Here is a 20,130-nt window from a genome sequence, read left to right on the forward strand (position 1 = left end):
GGACGAGTCCTGTGTGTGTGTGTGTGTGTGATCCACGCCGGGCCGTCGCGCAGCCGTAACGGCGCAGGCGCACGCAGGCCCTCACGGTCGCACCGTTGGCCATAGTATGGTCAGCCTGCGTTTCCCATGACGTCATGGCGGGAGCACAGCTGGCGACGGCCACAGAGACGGAGGAAGGGGGATGAGGAGGAAGGAGAGATGAGGAGGAGGAGGAGGAGCGGGGAAGGAGAGAGGAGGGGAAAGAAGAAGGGAACAGGTGCTATAGCATGGGTAAGGAGAGGGAGGAAAAAGGAGAGAAGTATAAAGAAAGGTAGTATATAGATGGAAGAAAGAGAATGGGTAAAGAAGATGGGATGTGGTAGGTTTGCAATATATACATTCAGGGTGTGGAGGGGTAACTTGGGCGGGTGTAGGGAAGAGAAGAGCTCGTACACGGAAGATGAAGAGAGATGGGGGTGCGCAATGGGAAGTAGATGGGGGAGGATGTGACAGAGTTGGAGGAGGGGTGATGGGGGGCGCGGCGCGCGCGGGGCCGGGGCGAAACGGCGGAACAACATCAACAAGGAGACAAGGGGATGGTCATTAGCGACGCACCTGACCTCGCCGGCAGGCAGGCAGGTGGAAGGTCAAACCAAACCTGAAGGAGGAGAGGCGGGGGATCCTCCTCTCACGAGGACGCTGAAGGTGGAGGAGAAAAATAAATACGCGAAGAGGAGATGAGAAGAAAGGGGTTAGCGGGCCTGCGAGGGATGATGTAGATTTATAGCGGAGGGAGCGGATGGGACTCGCAAAGGAAGAGAGAGAGAGAGAGAGAGAGAGAGAGAGAGAGAGAGAGAGAGAGAGAGAGAGAGAGAGAGAGAGAGAGAGAGAGAGAGCACAATGATCACACTTGACCGTGTGCCCACAAGCACGCAGGGAAGTGCTAGACAAGCAAGCGAAGGAGATTAGCCGTGACATCTACCCGACTCCCACCCTTCGCTTCCCCTCGGGTGGTGTTGACCTGTGTAAGAAACCCGCCCCCCGACCCGCCGTGATCCACACGAACTTCCGTTCGGTTCCCGGTGGCGTGTTCCCGTCAGCTGACGACCTGCCGGCCCAGGTGAGGGGGGGCACAGGTCAAGCCGAGGATCCCAGACGCCCACACATATATAGAAGAACAAGAACAAAAACAACAAAGGATTAAGCTATCGCAATTATATATGATGAAAACAGAGAGAGAGAGAGAGAGAGAGAGAGAGAGAGAGAGAGAGAGAGAGAGAGAGAGAGAGAGAGAGAACGTACATTCAGGCCCTTAAGAATTCTGGACTTCCATCCTCACGTCATTAATCATATGACCCCAGGGGGCCTCCCGCTGCTGAAAAGGCTGCTCTGCAATCAGTAGCTGGGGAACGATTGACTTCTTTGGAGAATGTTCAACGATTTTGTACTCCAATAATGAATTATCACTCGAGGTGGAACCAGACGTAGACGGAGTCCGATATATATATATATATATATATATATATATATATATATATATATATATATATATATATATATATATATATATATACAGACAGATAGAGATTGGATAGATAGATATACATACAGGTTTTGGATACTACCGAACTCCACCTGCTCGAGGTTACATCACGACTGAAAAGGCGCCTTTGGAGAGACTGTATGTATCACTCAGCGTACACTTTCGTCAAAGAACTGCTCACTCTAAGGGACTCTACACTCCCCTGCTACTGGAAGTAGTGCAGTCTTGGGCTGCAGGAACCTTTGGAAAGGCCCTGGGTAACACCACGACCCTCTCATGGACACTGGTCCACCGGGGAAATTATAAATGAATACGCAAGATTTTGAAAACATCTCCCAAAACATTCCGCGTTACTAAGGGCAGATACCAGGTAACAAGATAATCTCCGACACCAGGTAACAGCAATAGTAACGGACCTTCCCCTCTCTGCGACAGACATGCCTCTTTTTCGTATACCAACAACATTTGTGGCCTCGCTAGTTACCTCTCCTCTGTTGAACACCATCTGTCTAGAACCTCACCTCATCATATCTTATATCTCTCTATGTCCCAATTATCTAATGATGTTTTCACTCGTCCCTTTTTCATATCCAACTATAACCTCCATTCACGACTCCGGTTCAGAGGTGGTGTCTGAGCTCATGCTAACATCAACCCACCTGTTGCACGCACGCCTCAGGGACTTCGAATCCCCAGAGTTTGAGGTTATGTGGCTCAAGGTCCTGTCTGATCACAACCACCCCACTTTTCCTTTGCTTCACCCACTGCTCTCCCGATGCTACAAATTCAGCATCTTTCTCCGACTACCTGAACTCTTGCCATAACACTGTGACATCACCTCTCACCCGCAAGCCGAATTCCTTTTCTTAAGGGGGATTTCAAAGTTCACCATAGGGAATGAACGCGCGCCATTTTCCATACAACACATAATGCCCTCCAACAGTAAGGATTCGAACCCCGCACTATTTGCGTAGTAGCTGGGAACGTTAATCACTCGGCTATGATCGCCCCTAAATCGTTGAATTCCTCTCAAACCGCTGGAGTAGGGGGAACTGAATCCCTCACGTTCAGTCCATTGTCAATGACCCAGAGCAAATTATCTCCTACTCATATTCCTGACCGATAGGACCATTCTCCTAATATTTTGGATCTGTTTTTCACCCTATGATCCTTCGCTCTGTAATCCACCTCCCTCCAGCAGCTCCCTCTGAGCGTAGAGACTGCCACCTCAACAGAGCTGACTGGAATGACTTACGGAATTTCTTTACTGACTTTCGCTGGGTAAATTACCGTCTCTTATGTGGTGATGCTTCTGTCTCCCGCCCAACGCATGACACACGTTATTGCTGTTGCTGTGGGAATGGAAGCATCTATCCCCTCGTACCTCCAAGACGGCCTCTTCATCCAGTCCTTGGTTGAACCGTTCCTGTTCTGAGGCCATTCAGGCAAGGGATCAAGCATATTGGGCTTGGAAAAACTCCCCTAACTTCATGTAGGCGGAGTCCGGTAATCCCATATATACAGAGAGAGAGAGAGAGAGAGAGAGAGAGAGAGAGAGAGGTCACAGTCTTTGACGGCACCGATGGGCAGTTTCAAAGGTGTTGTGTGGATGCGAAGCGAGGGTCTTTTAATTGACAAAGTACGGAAAAGGATGAATGTACCGGAAATTAAATGCTGGAGGGCTATTTCTGGCGTAAGGAGGGTTGACTGAGTAAGGTAAGAGGGAGGTGAGGAGGTAGTAAGAAGGGTATGGTTGAGTTAGGGCGAGTGTGTTGAAAAGATTTGGACAAATGCGGAGGATGAGTGGAAAGTGGTTGTCAAAGAGAGTATCTTAGGTCAGAATTGGGGAGAGGGTGAAGTGGAAGACCGATTTAGAAATTGGAAGGATGGAATGAAAGAGGTTTTGAAGGGTCGGGGGCCTGAACATGTAGGAAGGAATGAGAGGCGTGTACGGGATAGAGTAAATTGGAGCGATGTGGTATACAAGGGACGACGCTCTGTCAATGGGCTGAACCAGAGCATATGAAGCGGCAAAGGAAAACACGGAAAGGTTTATGGGGGTCTGCTTTTGGATGGGGTTCTGGTTTCGGTGCAGTATACATGACAGAGAGTGGATGTGAACGAATGAGGCCATTCTTCGACTATTCCTGGCGCTACCATGCTAGCGCGGGGAACAGTGAACAAGTACAAAATAAAGGTATAAATCTGTTACAATTCACTTATAATTACCTTAGGACCCCTTTCTAATGATAGTGATGGAGATGTGAATAATGTGAGTGCTTTTAATAGTGGTGATGATCTGATTAAAAGAGAATGGTTTTGATGATGATATTGGTGTCAATGATGATGATGATAGCATGAATAATGGTGGCTGTGATGATAATGATGGTGTAACTAATGAGGGAGGTTATGATGGTGATGATGATGATGGTGTAACTAATGAGGGAGGTTATGATGATGATGATGATGGTGTAACTAATGAGGGAGGTTATGATGGTGATGATGATGATGGTGTAACTAATGAGGGAGATTATGATGATGATGATGATGGTGTAACTAATGAGGGAGGTTATGATGATGATGATGATGGTGTAACTAATGAGGGAGATTATGATGATGATGATGATGGTGTAACTAATGAGGGAGGTTATGATGATGATGATGGTGATGGTGTAAATAATGAGGGAGGTTATGATGATGGTGATGATGGTGTAACTAATGAGGGAGGTTATGATGGTGATGATGATGATGGTGTAACTAATGAGGGAGATTATGATGATGATGATGATGGTGTAACTAATGAGGGAGGTTATGATGATGATGATGATGATGGTGTAAATAATGAGGGAGGTTATGATGATGGTGATGATGGTGTAACTAATGAGGGAGGTTATGATGATGATGATGATGATGATGGTGTAACTAATGAGGGAGGTTATGATGGTGATGATGATGATGGTGTAAATAATGAGGGAGGTTATGATGATGGTGATGATGGTGTAACTAATGAGGGAGGTTATGATGATGGTGTAACTAATGAGGGAGGTTATGATGATGATGATGATGGTGTAAATAATGAGGGAGGTTATGATGATGGTGTAACTAATGAGGGAGGTTATGATGATGATGATGATGACTGTGTGAGCAATAAAGATGGTTCTGATGATGATCAGGATTAATGATGACGTCAATAATAAAGGTGTTTTCATGACTTACAAACAAACAAACAAACAAAGGGGAGAAATCATAATCTGATTAAAAAAAATCAAAGAAAATTAACTCAATGAAACAATAAAAAAAAACTCAACCACGGATCGTCCATTACCATAAACATACAATGAATAAGATAAAGAAGAAAATCGGGTGATAATGAGAAGAAAATCTGGTGATAATGAGAAGAAAATCGGGTGATAATGAGAAGAAAATCTGGTGATAATGAGAAGAAAATCGGGTGATAATGAGAAGAAAATCTGGTGATAATGAGAAGAAAATCTGGTGATAATGAGAAGAAAATCGGGTGATAATGAGAAGAAAATCGGGTGATAATGAGAAGAAAATCGGGTGATAATGAGAAGAAAATCGGGTGATAATGAGAAGAAAATCGGGTGACAATGAGAAGAAAATCGGGTGATAATGAGAAGAAAATCGGGTGATAACGAGAAGAAAATCGGGTGATAATGAGAAGAAAATCGGGTGATAATGACGAATGAAAATGCAACAAGACAATACGAAACGGAAAAAAAATAAAAAACCCTTCAAGTCAACCTACGTTTGCACGAACTTTTAAGGTCAAATTTTTAAGTTGAAATATCAGATTAATGATCGAAGTGTGTACGCTTCTCACTAGTATCCCAGGATGATCAATAATAATCAACAGGACAAGTAATGATCCAAAGTTTGTGAATGCGAGTAATTAATCAAAACGACTTTCTCGCTAATGAAGGTACGCTTAACCCAGGAGGCACCAGGACCATAACAAAACTGACGCATGACGTCACTCACACCGTGTGTGTGTGTGTGTGTGTATATGTATGTGTGTGTATGTATGTATGTGTATGTATGAATGTGTATGTATGAATGTGTGTGTATGTGTGTGTGTGTGTGTATGTATATATGTATATGTATTTATGTGTGTGTATGTATGAATGTGTGTGTATGTATGTGTGTGTGTGTATGTATATATGTATATGTATTTATGTATGTGTGTGTGTGTGTGTGTGTGTGTGTGTGTGTGTATGGTCGACCTGACAGCATGACCGGCAACTTGACAGTGGCCCACATATTGGCGGGCTGTGGGTGGCGTTGACAGGCACCATAAGCTTAGCCGTCCACAGTTTAGCGAACAGCGCTAATAATTCTTCGGTAAGCAGAGTGGAGAACTGGGGGTGTGGTGGTGTGGTGGAGACGTGGGGAAGTGGGGAAGGTATGGAAGGAGGAGGAGAAATGGGGAAGGAAAGGAGGGGGGACAAACGATAGAGAAAGGGAGAGACGAGATGATGAAAAGGGGGTGAAGAGGAGGAGAGTGACACCACAATGGGGAGGAGGAGGGTGTGCAGGGGAGCGTGAAAAGGGGGTGAAATGATGACGTGGTAGATGGACGAGGTGACCGAAAGGGGATGGTAGGGAGGGGGGTGACATGGTGTGGAGGGGGTGTGAATGTGGGGAAGAGGTGAGGTGGTGGTGTGGGGGTAATATTAGTTTGAAGGGGGTAAAATGATGGGGAGGGGTTAAGATGGTGGGGAGGGGGGTAAGAAGATGGGGAGGGGTTTAAGATGATGGGGAGGAGTTGATGGTGGATAGGGAGTAAGATGATGGGAAGGGGACGAGATCGAGAGTAAGGATGTATGAAGTGGACGAAGTTCAGACGGCTTTGGAGAGACAGAAGGAGAGTGGAGCGGTACAGCAGACGGGAGGAAGACAGAGAGGACATGGGTACAGTGGACGGGAAGATGAGAGGAAGAGGAGGAGGGAGAGTACAGTGGTACACCACACAGGAGGAGGAGGAGGAGGAGGAGAAGGATTTGACAGACCGTAGCGATACAGCAGACGGGAGGAGGAGGAGGAGGAGGGAGAGTACAGTGGTACACCACACAGAAGGAGGAGGAGGATGTGACAGACCGTAGCGATACAGCAGACGGGAGGAGGAGGAGGAGGAGGAGGAGGAGGAGGAGAGCGAGTACAACAGTACAGGAGACGGGAGGCGAGGGAAGGAGGGAGGGAAGAGAGGAGGAGGGAAGCGACCATAGCAGGGAGGTGCGGGCGGTCACTACACACATCATTAACCAAGAGGTTATTAGTGGGGACGACACAGGTGCTGATGTAATGCCCTACGCCTCTGGTGAGCTCCGAAGGCGGCACTCCCGCCCTTCTGTCGTCTTACTGGGACACAAACATCCCGCCCTTCTATCGTCTTACTGGGACACAAACATCCCGCCCTTCTATCGTCTTACTGGGACACAAGCATCCCGCCCTTCTGGCGTCTTACTGGGACACAAACATCCCGCACTTCTGGCGTCTTACTGGGACACAAACATCCCGCCCTTCTGTCGTCTTACTGGGACACAAACATCCCGCACTTCTGTCGTCTTACTGGGACACAAACATCCCGCCCTTCTGTCGTCTTACCGGGACACGAACATAAAGGAAATACGCAGAGAGAAGAGCATCGTAATACGCACTGTTTACATGTTCCTCATTTCGATGATGTGCCTTGGATCATCTAAGACATTGATGGTACTCATGGTAGGAATACCCTTTTCAATATTCACACATATATTTCCAATATTCATAATCACAATATCCTTAAAGTTCTCAGTATTCGAAGCTCTGATATCTACACGTCATTATTTTCTCTTCCCAGAATGAGATAACTTCGAAATTTCCCACAATCAATCTAGCTATACACTATACAGTATACTGTATACCTATGCAGTTGACCACAACAGTATGCGCTTCACTACAACACTGAGTTATATTTAAAGAGTTGTAGCTCTGTTCATACAGTACCCAGATCCCAGACTACTGTATTTGTGGCCATACAGTCGAAGCTACTGCAGACGATTAGTTTCAGCTGTTCACCTATATAGAAATATCTTTATATCTAAAAAGTATACTTTGCGCTAGTGCAATTTCCTTCTAGCTATATCTCAATAGTCACCAGTATCTATAGCAGTTTGAACTGTACTTGAACAGGTGTAACTTTATCCCAGGGGCGTAAACAATTTTTCCAACCACAACCAAATACCATCTTCACTTAGATCATTGCAACTGTTCCCAGATAGCTATACTTCTATCCAAAGAGCTTCAGTTGAATTCTATATTAGCTGTAACCTAATTCTAGCTATATAGCAACTGAAAAGACTATTAGCAGTCGTCCAAGCAACTTTAGCTGTACGCGAACTTGCCCAAAAGCTATGACAGAATATTCCTCCCTTTGAGGCACTAGTATTATCACCTGTGTTCCAAAGGGTTCCAGCCAGTCACGTCTATGGTCTACAGAGGTGGACTCAATGACGTAATGTTACACAGTGTAACGGGGCGACCTATGTACACATCCCTCAGTACACTTACACAGACTGACACGTACACTAACACCCACTACCCTCACACGCATACACACACACACACACGCACATAGCTCCTGCCTAGTGCCCTCACAAACAGCTCCTGCTTGCATGTGTACGTCACTGAACAAGGAAGCGTATTCTACGTACATGTGTACAGGCATCATTATCCACACACGTACACATAGCTTCTCCTCGTATGTACACCACTAACCAACCACACCTGCACAGCTAACACACCAGACATTACTGTAATAAAACCTAACTAAGTAACATTATTAACATTTGTATACCTTGTACTTTTGACTACACATCATTGTCCAGACAAACATCTTTTTATTCTACACACACACACACACACACACACACACACACACACACACACACACACAGTCTCACTCCTGTGTTGCCCCGTCTCTTAACTTTGTATGTGCACGATGTCTTCCCTCTTGTGTGTGTGTGTGTGCGTGTGTGTGTGTGTGTGTGTGCCGGGCTCCGCCAGCTTGCGGTTAGGAAGCGAGTCAAAAGTCACCTTTGGCGAAGTTATATATCAACATCTGTTGAAAGCGAGGAACAGTCTCGTCCACATGAACTTCTCACTCCAAAGGAGTCCATCCTTTCCCTACTACTGATTGTAGCGCAGCCACAGAGCTGCAGGAAGACTTGAGGAATGGGTTCTTGGTGTTTATATGATACACCTACTAATGATATATATATATATATATATATATATATATATATATATATATATATATATATATATATATATATATATTCATGCGAGTATCCTTGTATGCTTATCATGTATCCTTGTATGCGTATCATGTATCCTTGTATGCGTATCATGTATCCTTGTATGCGTATCATGTATCCTTGTATGCGTATCATGTATCCTTGTATGCGTATCATGTATCCTTGTATGCGTATTATATATCCTTGTATGCGTATCATGTATCCTTGTATGCGTATCCCAGGCTCAACCTGATGATGGTGACAACGCAAGCGGGAACTCAGCCTCGGCGACGCTGCATCATCGACGGCGAACGGAAAGGAGTAAGACGTCACCGAGAACCGTTTTGCGCCAAAGGAGCCCACCTTATCCTGCTCCTGTATGGAGCGTAATCTAATTGTGTGTGTGTGTGTGTGTGTGTGTGTGTGTGTGTGTGTGTGTGTGTGTGTGTGTGTGTGTGTTTTTAATCATCAATGTACCTGTGGATATGTGTACACTTCCAACATAGACATCAACATTTGTTGTCATGCCAGTGGCAACACGTCCCTGTGTGGATCTCAGGTTTAAGCTCCCTAACGAGTTCGTCTCACCGGCATTGCCTCACTGGCGTCGCCAACTCCCAAAAGCTGAGCCTTTTCTCCTCATCTGTCCTCCTTCCCGGTGACTGGTACCCGGAACTCTCCTGCTGGAGAGCCAGAGGAAGCGCCTGCGTTGCCCCAGGCCCTCGTATCATTACAACTGTCGACTTTTCCCGGGCTACTAAAGAGAGGGGGGAAAAAAAAATAAGAAATCCTCAGATCCCATGTTCGTAATGGGTTTCCCACAGCCGCTCCCCATGCCGTAAGAACCAGTCGATCAGTTACCGAGTATTAGATTACCAATGGATCTGACGGAGTGGGGAAGAAACCAGATACTAAGGTTATGATGTGGTGGTGTGGTGGTTATCATACATGACAGCCTTGAGGAGACAAAGGCCTACTTGACTTCAAATGAAAGATGAAGAGGATTGCATCAACTTACAAGGGGACCAAGACAAACTCCAAAGATGGAAGAAAGGTAACACTCGCAAAACTCTATAATTTGTAAACCCTACGACTAGAATTCTTAATAGATTTAATCAGAACTTTTTTCTTTTATCTCTCAGAGAAACTTGATGAGCTTAAAACTTTTCCACAAATTATTATAGTATTTTCCGCCAGTGCTCACTAATCACCAATCATTCTCAATATGTACCTTTTTTTTTCTTGTTCCCTGCGCATGTCTTCTGTTTTCTGGCTTTCCCACGTACACCTATGAAACAAGATTTACACTGTCCTCCAACAGATGAACCTCGCCATAGACCATCGGGTCTTCTGTTATACCTCGCCATAGACCATCGGGTCTTCTGCTATCAGTAATTCTTATGTATTCCCTTGTTACATCACTATCTTGTATCAGGTAATCTAGCGACAGACAATGAGGTCTTCTGCTATCTGGTTTACCCATGCACTCCTTACTAGCAGCACTTTTAAATGTTCTCCGGCAAATAACCTCGCGACACACCATCAGGACTCCCACCGTCACAAGGCCTTTCGCACGCACTCCCACACAATAGTGTTGATCATGCGAAGGGTAAGAGTTGCAAGGGATGTCTGACCACTGATGGTGTGTGTCAGCGACGTGAGGCAGGAGGCGCGAGCAACGCTACACGATACGGGGTCTGTGATCTTGAGTCAAGGTTGCCCAAGACCCAGTCCTGGGACGTGTGTAGGAGACATTTGGCATACGATATACTTGAGACACGTCGCTGGGGAAATGTGAGGACACTATGCAGTCGAGGGGAGGAGGTACAGGGGAGGAAGGAGAGGGAGGTAGGGCCACTGATATAAACTGGGACGGTGATGAGCCGAAGAGGAGGAGGAGTAGACGTGAACGAAGATGCGACAACTCTGCAACAGATGCGACAGTGGGAGAGAAGGAAACTGAAATATAGCTGAAGATAGAGAGTGATACAGAGGTGGAGATATAGACAAAAAGAAAGGCAGACAAAAGACAAAGACGTCAGTAGACACAACTGAAGGTGGAGAAGGTACAGTTGCTTCTGCCGCAACTATACAGGTCTATCTGGACATTCACACGCTTGTGGCTCAGACACGACACCCTCTAGACTCCTGGGAGATGCCTTCCTACGTGGATGATCCAGTGTAACACACCTGCTTCGCTGAGGGTTCAGACCCACTGAATGGTGGTGATCCATTACGACTTCTGATCCAAAGAGGCCCAAATTCCCACTGTATGAGCAGATCCATTACGACACCACTGATCCACTGTAACAATTGATCCACTGTAACACCTTAATACCTCTTTTTAAGGTCATCTGATCCTTGAGCACGACGATACGACCCTTGAGCAAGACGGTACGACCCTTGAGCACGACGGTTCGACCCTTGAGCACGACGGTGCGACCCTTGAGCACGACGGTACGATCCTTGAGCACGACGGTGCGACTCTTGAGCCCGACGGTACGACCCTTGAGCACGATGGTACGACCCTTGAGCACGAGGGTGCGACCCTTGAGCACGAGGGTGCGACCCTTGAGCACGAGGGTGCGACCCTTGAGCACGACGGTGCGACCCTTGAGCACGACGGTACGACCCTTGAGCACGACAGCACTACCCTTAAGCACAACGATACGACCCTTGAGCACGACGGTGCGACCCATTAGCTTGATGGCCCGGCCTTTAACAGGACGATAAGAACTTTGTAATAAATGGCCTGGCATTTCCCCTTATCCTTTAAAGTCAGGTCAAAGACCAGGCCATCACATCTCCTCTCCAACTCCAGACCATACCATACCATACCACTGAAGGGTCTGTCAGTATCGACGTTGCTTTCAAACGTCGGTGAAGGAGTTAATTACGAAGTCCTTCCTTCTACTTGTGTTTGAGGTAAGGTAACCGCTGGGGGTCAGTATGTAACTGTGCACCAGAAGGAATGTGCGTGTGTGTGTGAGCACGTAAGTGTACCTCTGTGTGTTTGTGTGTGTGTGTGTGTGTGTGTGTGTGTGAGAGAGAAAGAGAGAGAGAGAGAGAGAGAGAGAGAGAGAGAGAGAGAGAGAGAGAGAGAGAGAGAGAGAGAGAGAGAGAGAACGTGACCCACCACAGACCGACCATATGTTGTCGGGATCCTCCTGTTACTGTTATGTTCCCCCACCCACCACAACGCACACACACACACACACACACACCCACCTCCCCTAAACTCTTTCTCTCACTTCCACCACGTCTCCCTCACACCACACCGCCACCACCACCCCCCTTCCTGCATAACTCCCCTCCTCCTTCAACACCTCCTACCCACTCCTCCCAATTGGTCATGACATCATTTCTCTAACAAGAAAAATCTTCCAAGTTAACGATTTACTCATTTTTGGGGGGAGGGTAGCAGTACACTTTAACATCCCTTCATGTACAGGAGTACTTGTCTGTACCAAATGTACCGTTTCACATGATCAAGTTACTGTACCTTGTAAGCCCAGGAGAAGTGTACATCTCAGTGTACCGTTATACATTAAGGTACCAACGTACCGTACGTAACTTTCTTCCTAAAAGATTTCAATGTACCGTTCCTAGAGTCCATCCCAGAAGACCTCTCTCAGTGTACCGTTTTACGTTACGGTACGGTACCGTAACCACACAAACTCATTCCAAAACATCCCTCTGTACCGTTCTCCTTTGCCTTCACGAGGTATACCGCATACCAGGCACCGTCCTAGAACATCCCACTGTACCGTTTTAGGGTACATCGAGGTACCTGTACCGTGCAACCCTCCTTCAAACATCCCCCAGTTAGGCTCTAACATGGAGGACCCAGAACCATCATCAAGAAACTCACCTGTGAATTTTTAAAGTCAAGTCTGACTATCAAAGAAAACGGACGTTCGCCTTGTATGATGCGAAACGAGAGAAAAATCTTTTTCCTAAAAATTTACGTAGTCGATGGGATATACACCCTAACACACTAAGACAAAGGCGATACGAGCAATCCAATTTATCATTCAAACTGATCAAATAATCAAATGTTTAAAACAAATTTTCATAAATCTAGAATACAAAATGGAAGAGAATATTTCCCAGACTGATCGGTAAGATAATTTGGTTGTTCTAAGTACGTAATTCCATCGATGAGTAATCATTACAAGATATTGAGATATATTCTTAACCTGCTTTCTTGAGACTGGGAGAGAAGATTTAAGATATCTCTTACAATTAGAGATATTTTGTTAATTAGATAACCACAAAATCAAGGAGAGCCGTAGTGTTCAGTCAAATGTTTCCAAGATGACATAAATCCTAGTTTAGGTTTTGTCTGGTTTGGTTAGTTAAGGTTTAATTGCTTTAAGGTATACTAGGTTAAGCTTAATTGCTTTAGGGTATACTAGGTTTAGTTAGGTTTAATTGCTTTAGGGTATACTAGGTTAAGCTTAATTGCTTTAGGGTATACTAGGTTAGGTTAGGTTTAATTGCCTTAGAGTATACTAGGTTTAGTTAGGTTTAATTGCTTTAGGTATACTAGGTTAGGTTAGGTTTAATTGCTTTAGGGTATACTAGGTTTATATAGGTTCTATTGCTTTAGGGTATACTAGGTTAGGTTAGGTTTAATTGCTTTAGGGTATGTTAGGTTAGGTTTAATTGCTTTAGGGTATACTAGATTAGGTTTAATTGCTTTAGGGTATATTAGGTTAGGTTAGGTTTAATTGCTTTAGGGTATACTAAGTTAACTTGTTAACACTGTACTCTTAACCTAACCTAGTTTTGTCCTATTAACCTAACCTAGCCACAGTTACCTCTGTCCTCCTAACCTAACCTTAACCAAATCTAACAATCTAACCTAACATACCCTAACCTAACCTGCCGTAGGGTAGCTCTGTCCTAACCTAACCAACCTAACCCTAACCAAATCTAACTTAATCTAACCTAACACACCCCAAACTAACTCAACCTAACCTAGCCTATAGAATAAGACAATGATGTTGGGAAGGAGAGGCAAACCTTCAGGCGAACCCAAATTAGAACGCAGTACATAACACTCCTACGTTGCCAGTAACTGCGTAAACTCCGTAGTGAACATGCCAGGGGGCATCTTGTATCACACAACGACTGCTCCTCTCTCTACAAGGATATAACAATCAAGAATGACAAATTGGTGTATTTACATCTCTCATGCAGCAAGATCATCAGAGAAATGCAGGCAGGAACAGTCCACACACCACAACTCTAAAAAAAAAGACATATGAATGACGGTGGCGTCGGGGGGGCGCCCCAGGAGCCAACGCAGCGTGGTCTTGGGGATGAGGTAGGGCGGACCCTACTGGTCTGTGTGGGACGGGCCCCACACCCTTCGGCCATACCCCTCAGGCGTCAGGGTCTGTGTGTGTGTGTGAAGTAGGACGGACCACACCTGCTAACTTCGACCACAAGGGTCGGGATGGAGTTGATCAGGAGAGACGAACCAATTTGTAATCTTAAGACGATAGAGTGGAATTACCGATGATTTCTGGTGATAAATGATATCATTAAAGTAATAAACTACAACGTATTATACAGCAGTGGTACAGACAATCTTCGCACATACAGACATCTGGTGGTAATTTATTCCAATGTTCTATAACTCGACCTACATCTGAGAGCTGCCTTTGCCCATGTTGGTACCACGTCTTCCTTTTTAACTTCACGTCATCATCCTTGGTGTTAGAATCCCTATCTATATATTCAATCCTCCTCTAACGTGAGGAAATTGTTATGTACTACGTTGTCGAACTTATTCACTGTTTTGGAAACTTCTAATCGATCCACTGAGACTAAAGGCCTTTATATATATATATATATATATATATATATATATATATATATATATATATATATATATATATATATATATATATATATATATAATATTTAATATTTATCTATTATACTTTGTCGCTGTCTCCCGCGTTAGCGAGGTAGCGCAAGATAACAGACGAAAGAAAGGCCCAACCCACCCACATACACATGTATATACATACTCGTCCACACACGCACACAGATACATATGTATATATAATATATAAACATATATAATAACTTTTGATCCCACAGTCTCTTCATAAAGCTGATTTCTCCGATCAGAATTAGTTTTGTTGCTCATCTTTGCGTCAAGTTTGTGAACGGAATTGAACAGCACAGTCTAACAGCGCTCTCAAGAGGAAGCATAAGATCTATTCGCTTTATCTTCACTCATTGGCTCTTGATGCTTCACATTCTCTTTGCTTCATAAAATGCATTCGAGCACTGGTTTACGTATTCAATCTCATCATTGATAATCATTCCAAAGTCTAACGTTTTCATGAAATCTCAATAATGGCTTATCGAATATTAGATGCACGTGTTTAACACTTCTTTCACCGAAATGCATTACTTTGCATTCATCTACAATGAAGGCAACTCACCATTTCACTGACGGTTCCAACAACATGTCCTAATCTCCTCGAATCCTTCGACAGACTACCCTTGGCTAGGTTTTACATCCAGATGTCGTATTTGCGGCAAACTCTGAAATTCTATCGGCGAGTCGCGTTTTCAGATCAATGAAAAGGAAGTTTACGGGCCACAGAAATGATCCTTGAGGAACCCCGGCAGTCGGATGTTTTTTTTTTTTTACGTTTGACACCATCCACGGGCGTCGGGAGGCATTAAGGTGGATGAGCCACATACTCCAGCTCACCCATGGGTGTCGGGAATGGCAAAAGCAGGACGCGTCATACCCTCGGGCTCACCCCTCGGGTGTCGATAGGGGTGAGAAATGACGTGGGGGCATCTCACGGAAGCCTCTACCGCTTACGTCATGCTATTGACCTCTTGTTATGGACGGTGAAACACACGGGCCTCTGTCCTCACCTTCATACCCGGGGCGTCTACACCCTCTTCAGCGAGACACTTCCCTCACTTAAAGACACTTGCCCCCATCGACACAGACATCTACCATTTCGCAGCGAGACACCTCTCTCTCTCTCTCTCTCTCTCTCTCTCTCTCTCTCTCTCTCTCTCTCTCTCTCTCTCTTGTCCCTCTCCCAGCGAAATACTTTCCTCACTCTACCGAGACATCTCCCATCTCCAGGGAGATATCTCTTATTCGCAGGCTTTCCTGTAATGAAACAAGACCCCCAACTTCACCAGGACATCTCCCCTTCTCCCGTGAGAGACCTCTCCTTCAACGAGACGTAGTATTTTTACTAAGATATCTCTTCCTCAATGAAGCACCTCCCATCCTCCACTGAAACATTTACTTTGCTTTACTTGAAACACATTTTCTTCCTAAGCGAAATCCCTCATCTCTTTGTAGTCCCACTCGAAAACGGCTCTTCCCCTCTTCCTACAGATTTTACTCGATACACACTTCATTTACAGTACTTTTTAAAGTGTATTTTCATGTTTACTGATGACTATAACAGACAGGGGACCAAATTACAAACCAAGTAAACGCTAATCTCCAAATCGACCAGGATTACTAGCAACTGTGGAAGACACCTGTATGATCACCTGTTGCCTGAGTCCACGTCGCTTTCTGGACGAAGGTAAGAGATCGATGGTGCTCCTGAAGGAATTGGCTGGCGAGCTGTTGGGCAGGGAGGGGTTCCATTTCAGATCTCTGTCTAGGCTCTTCCGTCTCTTCCTCTTTTCCGTGACCGCCTTCCCGGAATCAGCAGCGGAAGGATCACACTCGTTCCCGCCAAGACCCCAGAGCGTTGAGTCAAGTCGTATCCTGTGAGGGTCGACTAGGTTTTGAGCCCCCTGGGACGCCCTCTCGAGCGACCTCCTCACTTCCTCTTCTTCGGATTCGTCCATGTAGAGGGCGTTCTTGGTGGTACCCATGAGGACTTCTGGGTTGATCCGAAGGCCGAACTCGCTGCCGCTGAGGGAGTCGTGACTCATCTCATCCTCAGAGCTCTGCTGCGGCCTCGCGAAGTCCACCACGATCTCGGTCTGCGACCTGGGCAGCGTGGTGGACAGCACGCTACTAGTAGGCATCTCCAGTTCCTCCAGCAAAGACCGGATTCCTTCCGTGGTCGAGGCCGCCACCGTTGAGGCCGTCGGTGATCTTGGTTCAGAAGGGAGCCACAGCGGATGTCGTCACCATAATACAGCCACAGGGACAGCCGTAACGACCGCGGATGGCGCAGGGGAGGGACCGACGATTGTGGGGGTCGGGAGGTGCACGATCAACTGGCGAGGCAGCTAGTTACTTACTGCAGCGTCGCGCTCACCAGCTGGCTGCCGGACGCGCGGATACACACACACACACACACACACGCATGTACTCACGAACGAACGGCCATTAGATTCCCCTCCGTAGCGGCCAAATTACACGCGTCCACTAGCACCCACGTCCGTGCAACGGACGGGCAGTTATCAAGCTGTTCTCTAAACCTCGTGACACGGTGAGGGTTAGCTGCGCTACACCTGACACTTTGCCAGTCTGCTGTTCTTCCCAGCGGTGTCTCGGTACGCTACCATGCATTCTCCCCTGAGAGATCGCGGCCAGTTCAGGTGTGTGTATGTGTGTGTGTGTGTGTGTGTGTGTGTGTTCCACGTTTGGCTGGAATGACATGAAAAGGATACTTTTTCTATGATTTCTAAGAAACCATTGCAAAGGCACCTCTGTCATGGCTAGCAACAGACCCGTAACCCACGTGACAAACAGCAACAGCTGTGACAGACAGCAACAGACCCGACAACAGACCATAGTGCATTATGCATGAATTGAAGTCCATGATGTCAGAACCAGAAAATGAAACTATGAATCTGGCGTCATTGCCAATGATCTTCCGAGCTAAACTGACTCGCATGTAATTCTCGACTTAACTTTTCACGAATTCAGTATTGTGTCCAATACAACACACACACACACACACACACACACACACACACACACACACACATAGAAACTGTAAGAGGGGAAGGGAGGGGGGATGGCTGAAGTAATTAGAACTGCACAGGAGAGAACTAATTCATATAGCCATAATCGGTGTCTCTCGTGATCGTGGCCTCCATCATCACCTCCCACTACTTACATTCAAAGGTTACTAGTTCCCATCTACACGCGCCCCTAAGCCTCCATCATCACCACCAATCTCCCTCCTACCCCTTCTTCTCCCTCCCACTTTCCACTCAAGTTTCTCATATTTATCTGGTCACTGGGGAGATTACAGCTATAACCTACAAGCGCGTCAGAGAGGAACACACGATCTACGGTTAGAAGAGCGTTTATTCGCGGCAGAGGAGTCGGATGAGCTCCAGATTTCGGATGATAAAACTAAATGAACGTTTTGGTGGAGAGAGAGAGAGAGAGAGAGAGAGAGAGAGAGATGAGGATTGTCGCGTTGCCAGTACGATGTTCTTGCCCCCAGCTGTCATGTTCAGTTCTACAAGACGGGTGTGCAAAAGAGACACCGGATCGCTTTCTTTATACGATATTGTTTTAAAGACTGCGGAGTTGGGAGACCGGTAGACGGAAGAGAAAAAGGAAGAATTGTAGTGGTGGTCTGACAGACCAAAGCCAACTGTCTTATGAGTCTGGAGACTGAAGATCCACGATGCCTTTGACAAAGTGTTTTGGTGATGGATTAAGCACCGACTTCTGCTTCTGAAGTCAGATTTTGGATTTGGTGTAGATTACAAGTCAGAGACCAGAAAGGCCTTCATAGGGACATCGTAATGGCACAGTTTGAGGTCTCGTGGATAATTACGGTATCACAAGAGGAAGTGACTGGATCGTGTTCCATAGAAGACAGATCAAGTCATTCATGCCATACAGGGTCTACGAGAAGTCAGATCTCTGGAGGAAAATTCACTTTTTATCTCTAGTTCAACAAATGTTCAAACTACATGACATGTACTGGCATGGACATATCCATGATTACATTCACACGTGTGTGTGTGTGTGTGTGTGTGTGTGTGTGCAGGTTCATATTACTCACCTCGAGCATTCGTTGAACAGAAGATAAATACACAAATCTTCTCCTGTGTTCAGATTTTTTGAGAGATCGTGAATCAAGTTCTCGTTGGGGAAATGACTAGTTTTCAGCCACGAAACTCGAGCAGTTCGTTGAGTAGGTGTTAGTGTCATCAACCCACGTCAGGAGGCAAATTAGGAATTCATTTACCGTAGAAAAATCCGGCCGGCGAAATCATGTACCTATTTGAGAAAAGAAGAAAAATTCACATTTTTGATTTGTTGTTTGGCGCATCGTCTTCAGTGCTTTGGTCAGCTCAGCCCAGCAAGCCAAGAGTGGGTGAAGTCAGCATAGGATCCACTCACAGCAGCGGCGGTGGTAGGAATATGTGCAGAGAATCCCCACACTGGCCGCCTCTGGTGTTGCTCTTCGCTCTACCACCACCTCTCCTAGAACCCTCACCACCTCTCCAATGTTGAGTCACTTGCAGTCCGTTATTGGTGCATTGACAGGTGGCTGGTGTGGCTGGTGGTGGTATACGAATGTTTGCCGATCTGTCTCATGGCTTCGTCAGCCTCAACACACTGGCGTGAAGAGGAAAGTCTTGATGGCGGGAGGAGAACGGTGGGCGAGCGAACGGTGGGTAGCAAATATGTATCTTTCCGCCGCATTTGTAAACGTTTGCAGTAACAGTGTTTCTGTTACCTGGTGAAAGCCATTACTGGCGTGGGGCCACATCCCGTTACCGGTATAATGGCCGGCCAAGCTCCGGTGATGGGTGGATGTCAAGTGAGGGAGCGATGGTAGGGCATCGTCCCGTCTCACACACCATCACCTACCTACCTACTTACCTACCTACCTACCTACCTACCTACCTACCTACAGGAAAACCAGACTGATAAGCTACTGGCGATATTACCTACTGATAGGGACATGGAACTCAAAACTAATGACTTGCTACTCCTCCTGCCTCTCAGCCTCACCCTGGCTGCTCCTCCTGCCTCTCAGCCTCACCCTGGCTACTCCTCCTGTCTCTCACCCTCACCCTAGCTACTCCTTCTGCCTCTCAGCCTCACCCTGGCTACTCCTTCTGCCTCTCAGCCTCACCCTGGCTACTCCTCCTGTCTCTCAGCCTCACCCTAGCTACACCTCCTCTCTCTCACCCTTACCTAGTGATTCTTCTATTACTGACTAAACCACTGGTTCTCAACCTATCTACACTGACAAGACCCTAAAGTAATATGTCTTATTTTGTGACACCCACATCCCATCCAAGGTAAATGTCCACACAGAAATCCTATCTCTTTCACACTCGTATTTCCACACCTCGTCTCTCGCTTCG

General features: G+C 46.1%; 1 protein-coding gene across 1 annotated transcript in view; it reads right to left on the reverse strand.

Annotated features, from left to right (window-relative positions):
- Nucleotides 1-17,685, reverse strand: part of LOC139749063 (facilitated trehalose transporter Tret1-like) — a 47,563-nt gene extending 29,878 nt beyond the window's left edge. The window contains exon 1 of the mRNA XM_071662513.1: nucleotides 16,375-17,685. Coding sequence (XP_071518614.1) covers nucleotides 16,375-16,863 — 489 coding nt within the window. The 5' untranslated portion in view covers nucleotides 16,864-17,685. The remainder of the gene's footprint in view (nucleotides 1-16,374) is intronic.
- Nucleotides 17,686-20,130: the final 2,445 nt, after the last annotated feature.

This window comes from Panulirus ornatus, chromosome 6, assembly GCF_036320965.1.
Source record: "Panulirus ornatus isolate Po-2019 chromosome 6, ASM3632096v1, whole genome shotgun sequence".
NCBI classification, from domain to species: domain Eukaryota; kingdom Metazoa; phylum Arthropoda; class Malacostraca; order Decapoda; family Palinuridae; genus Panulirus; species Panulirus ornatus.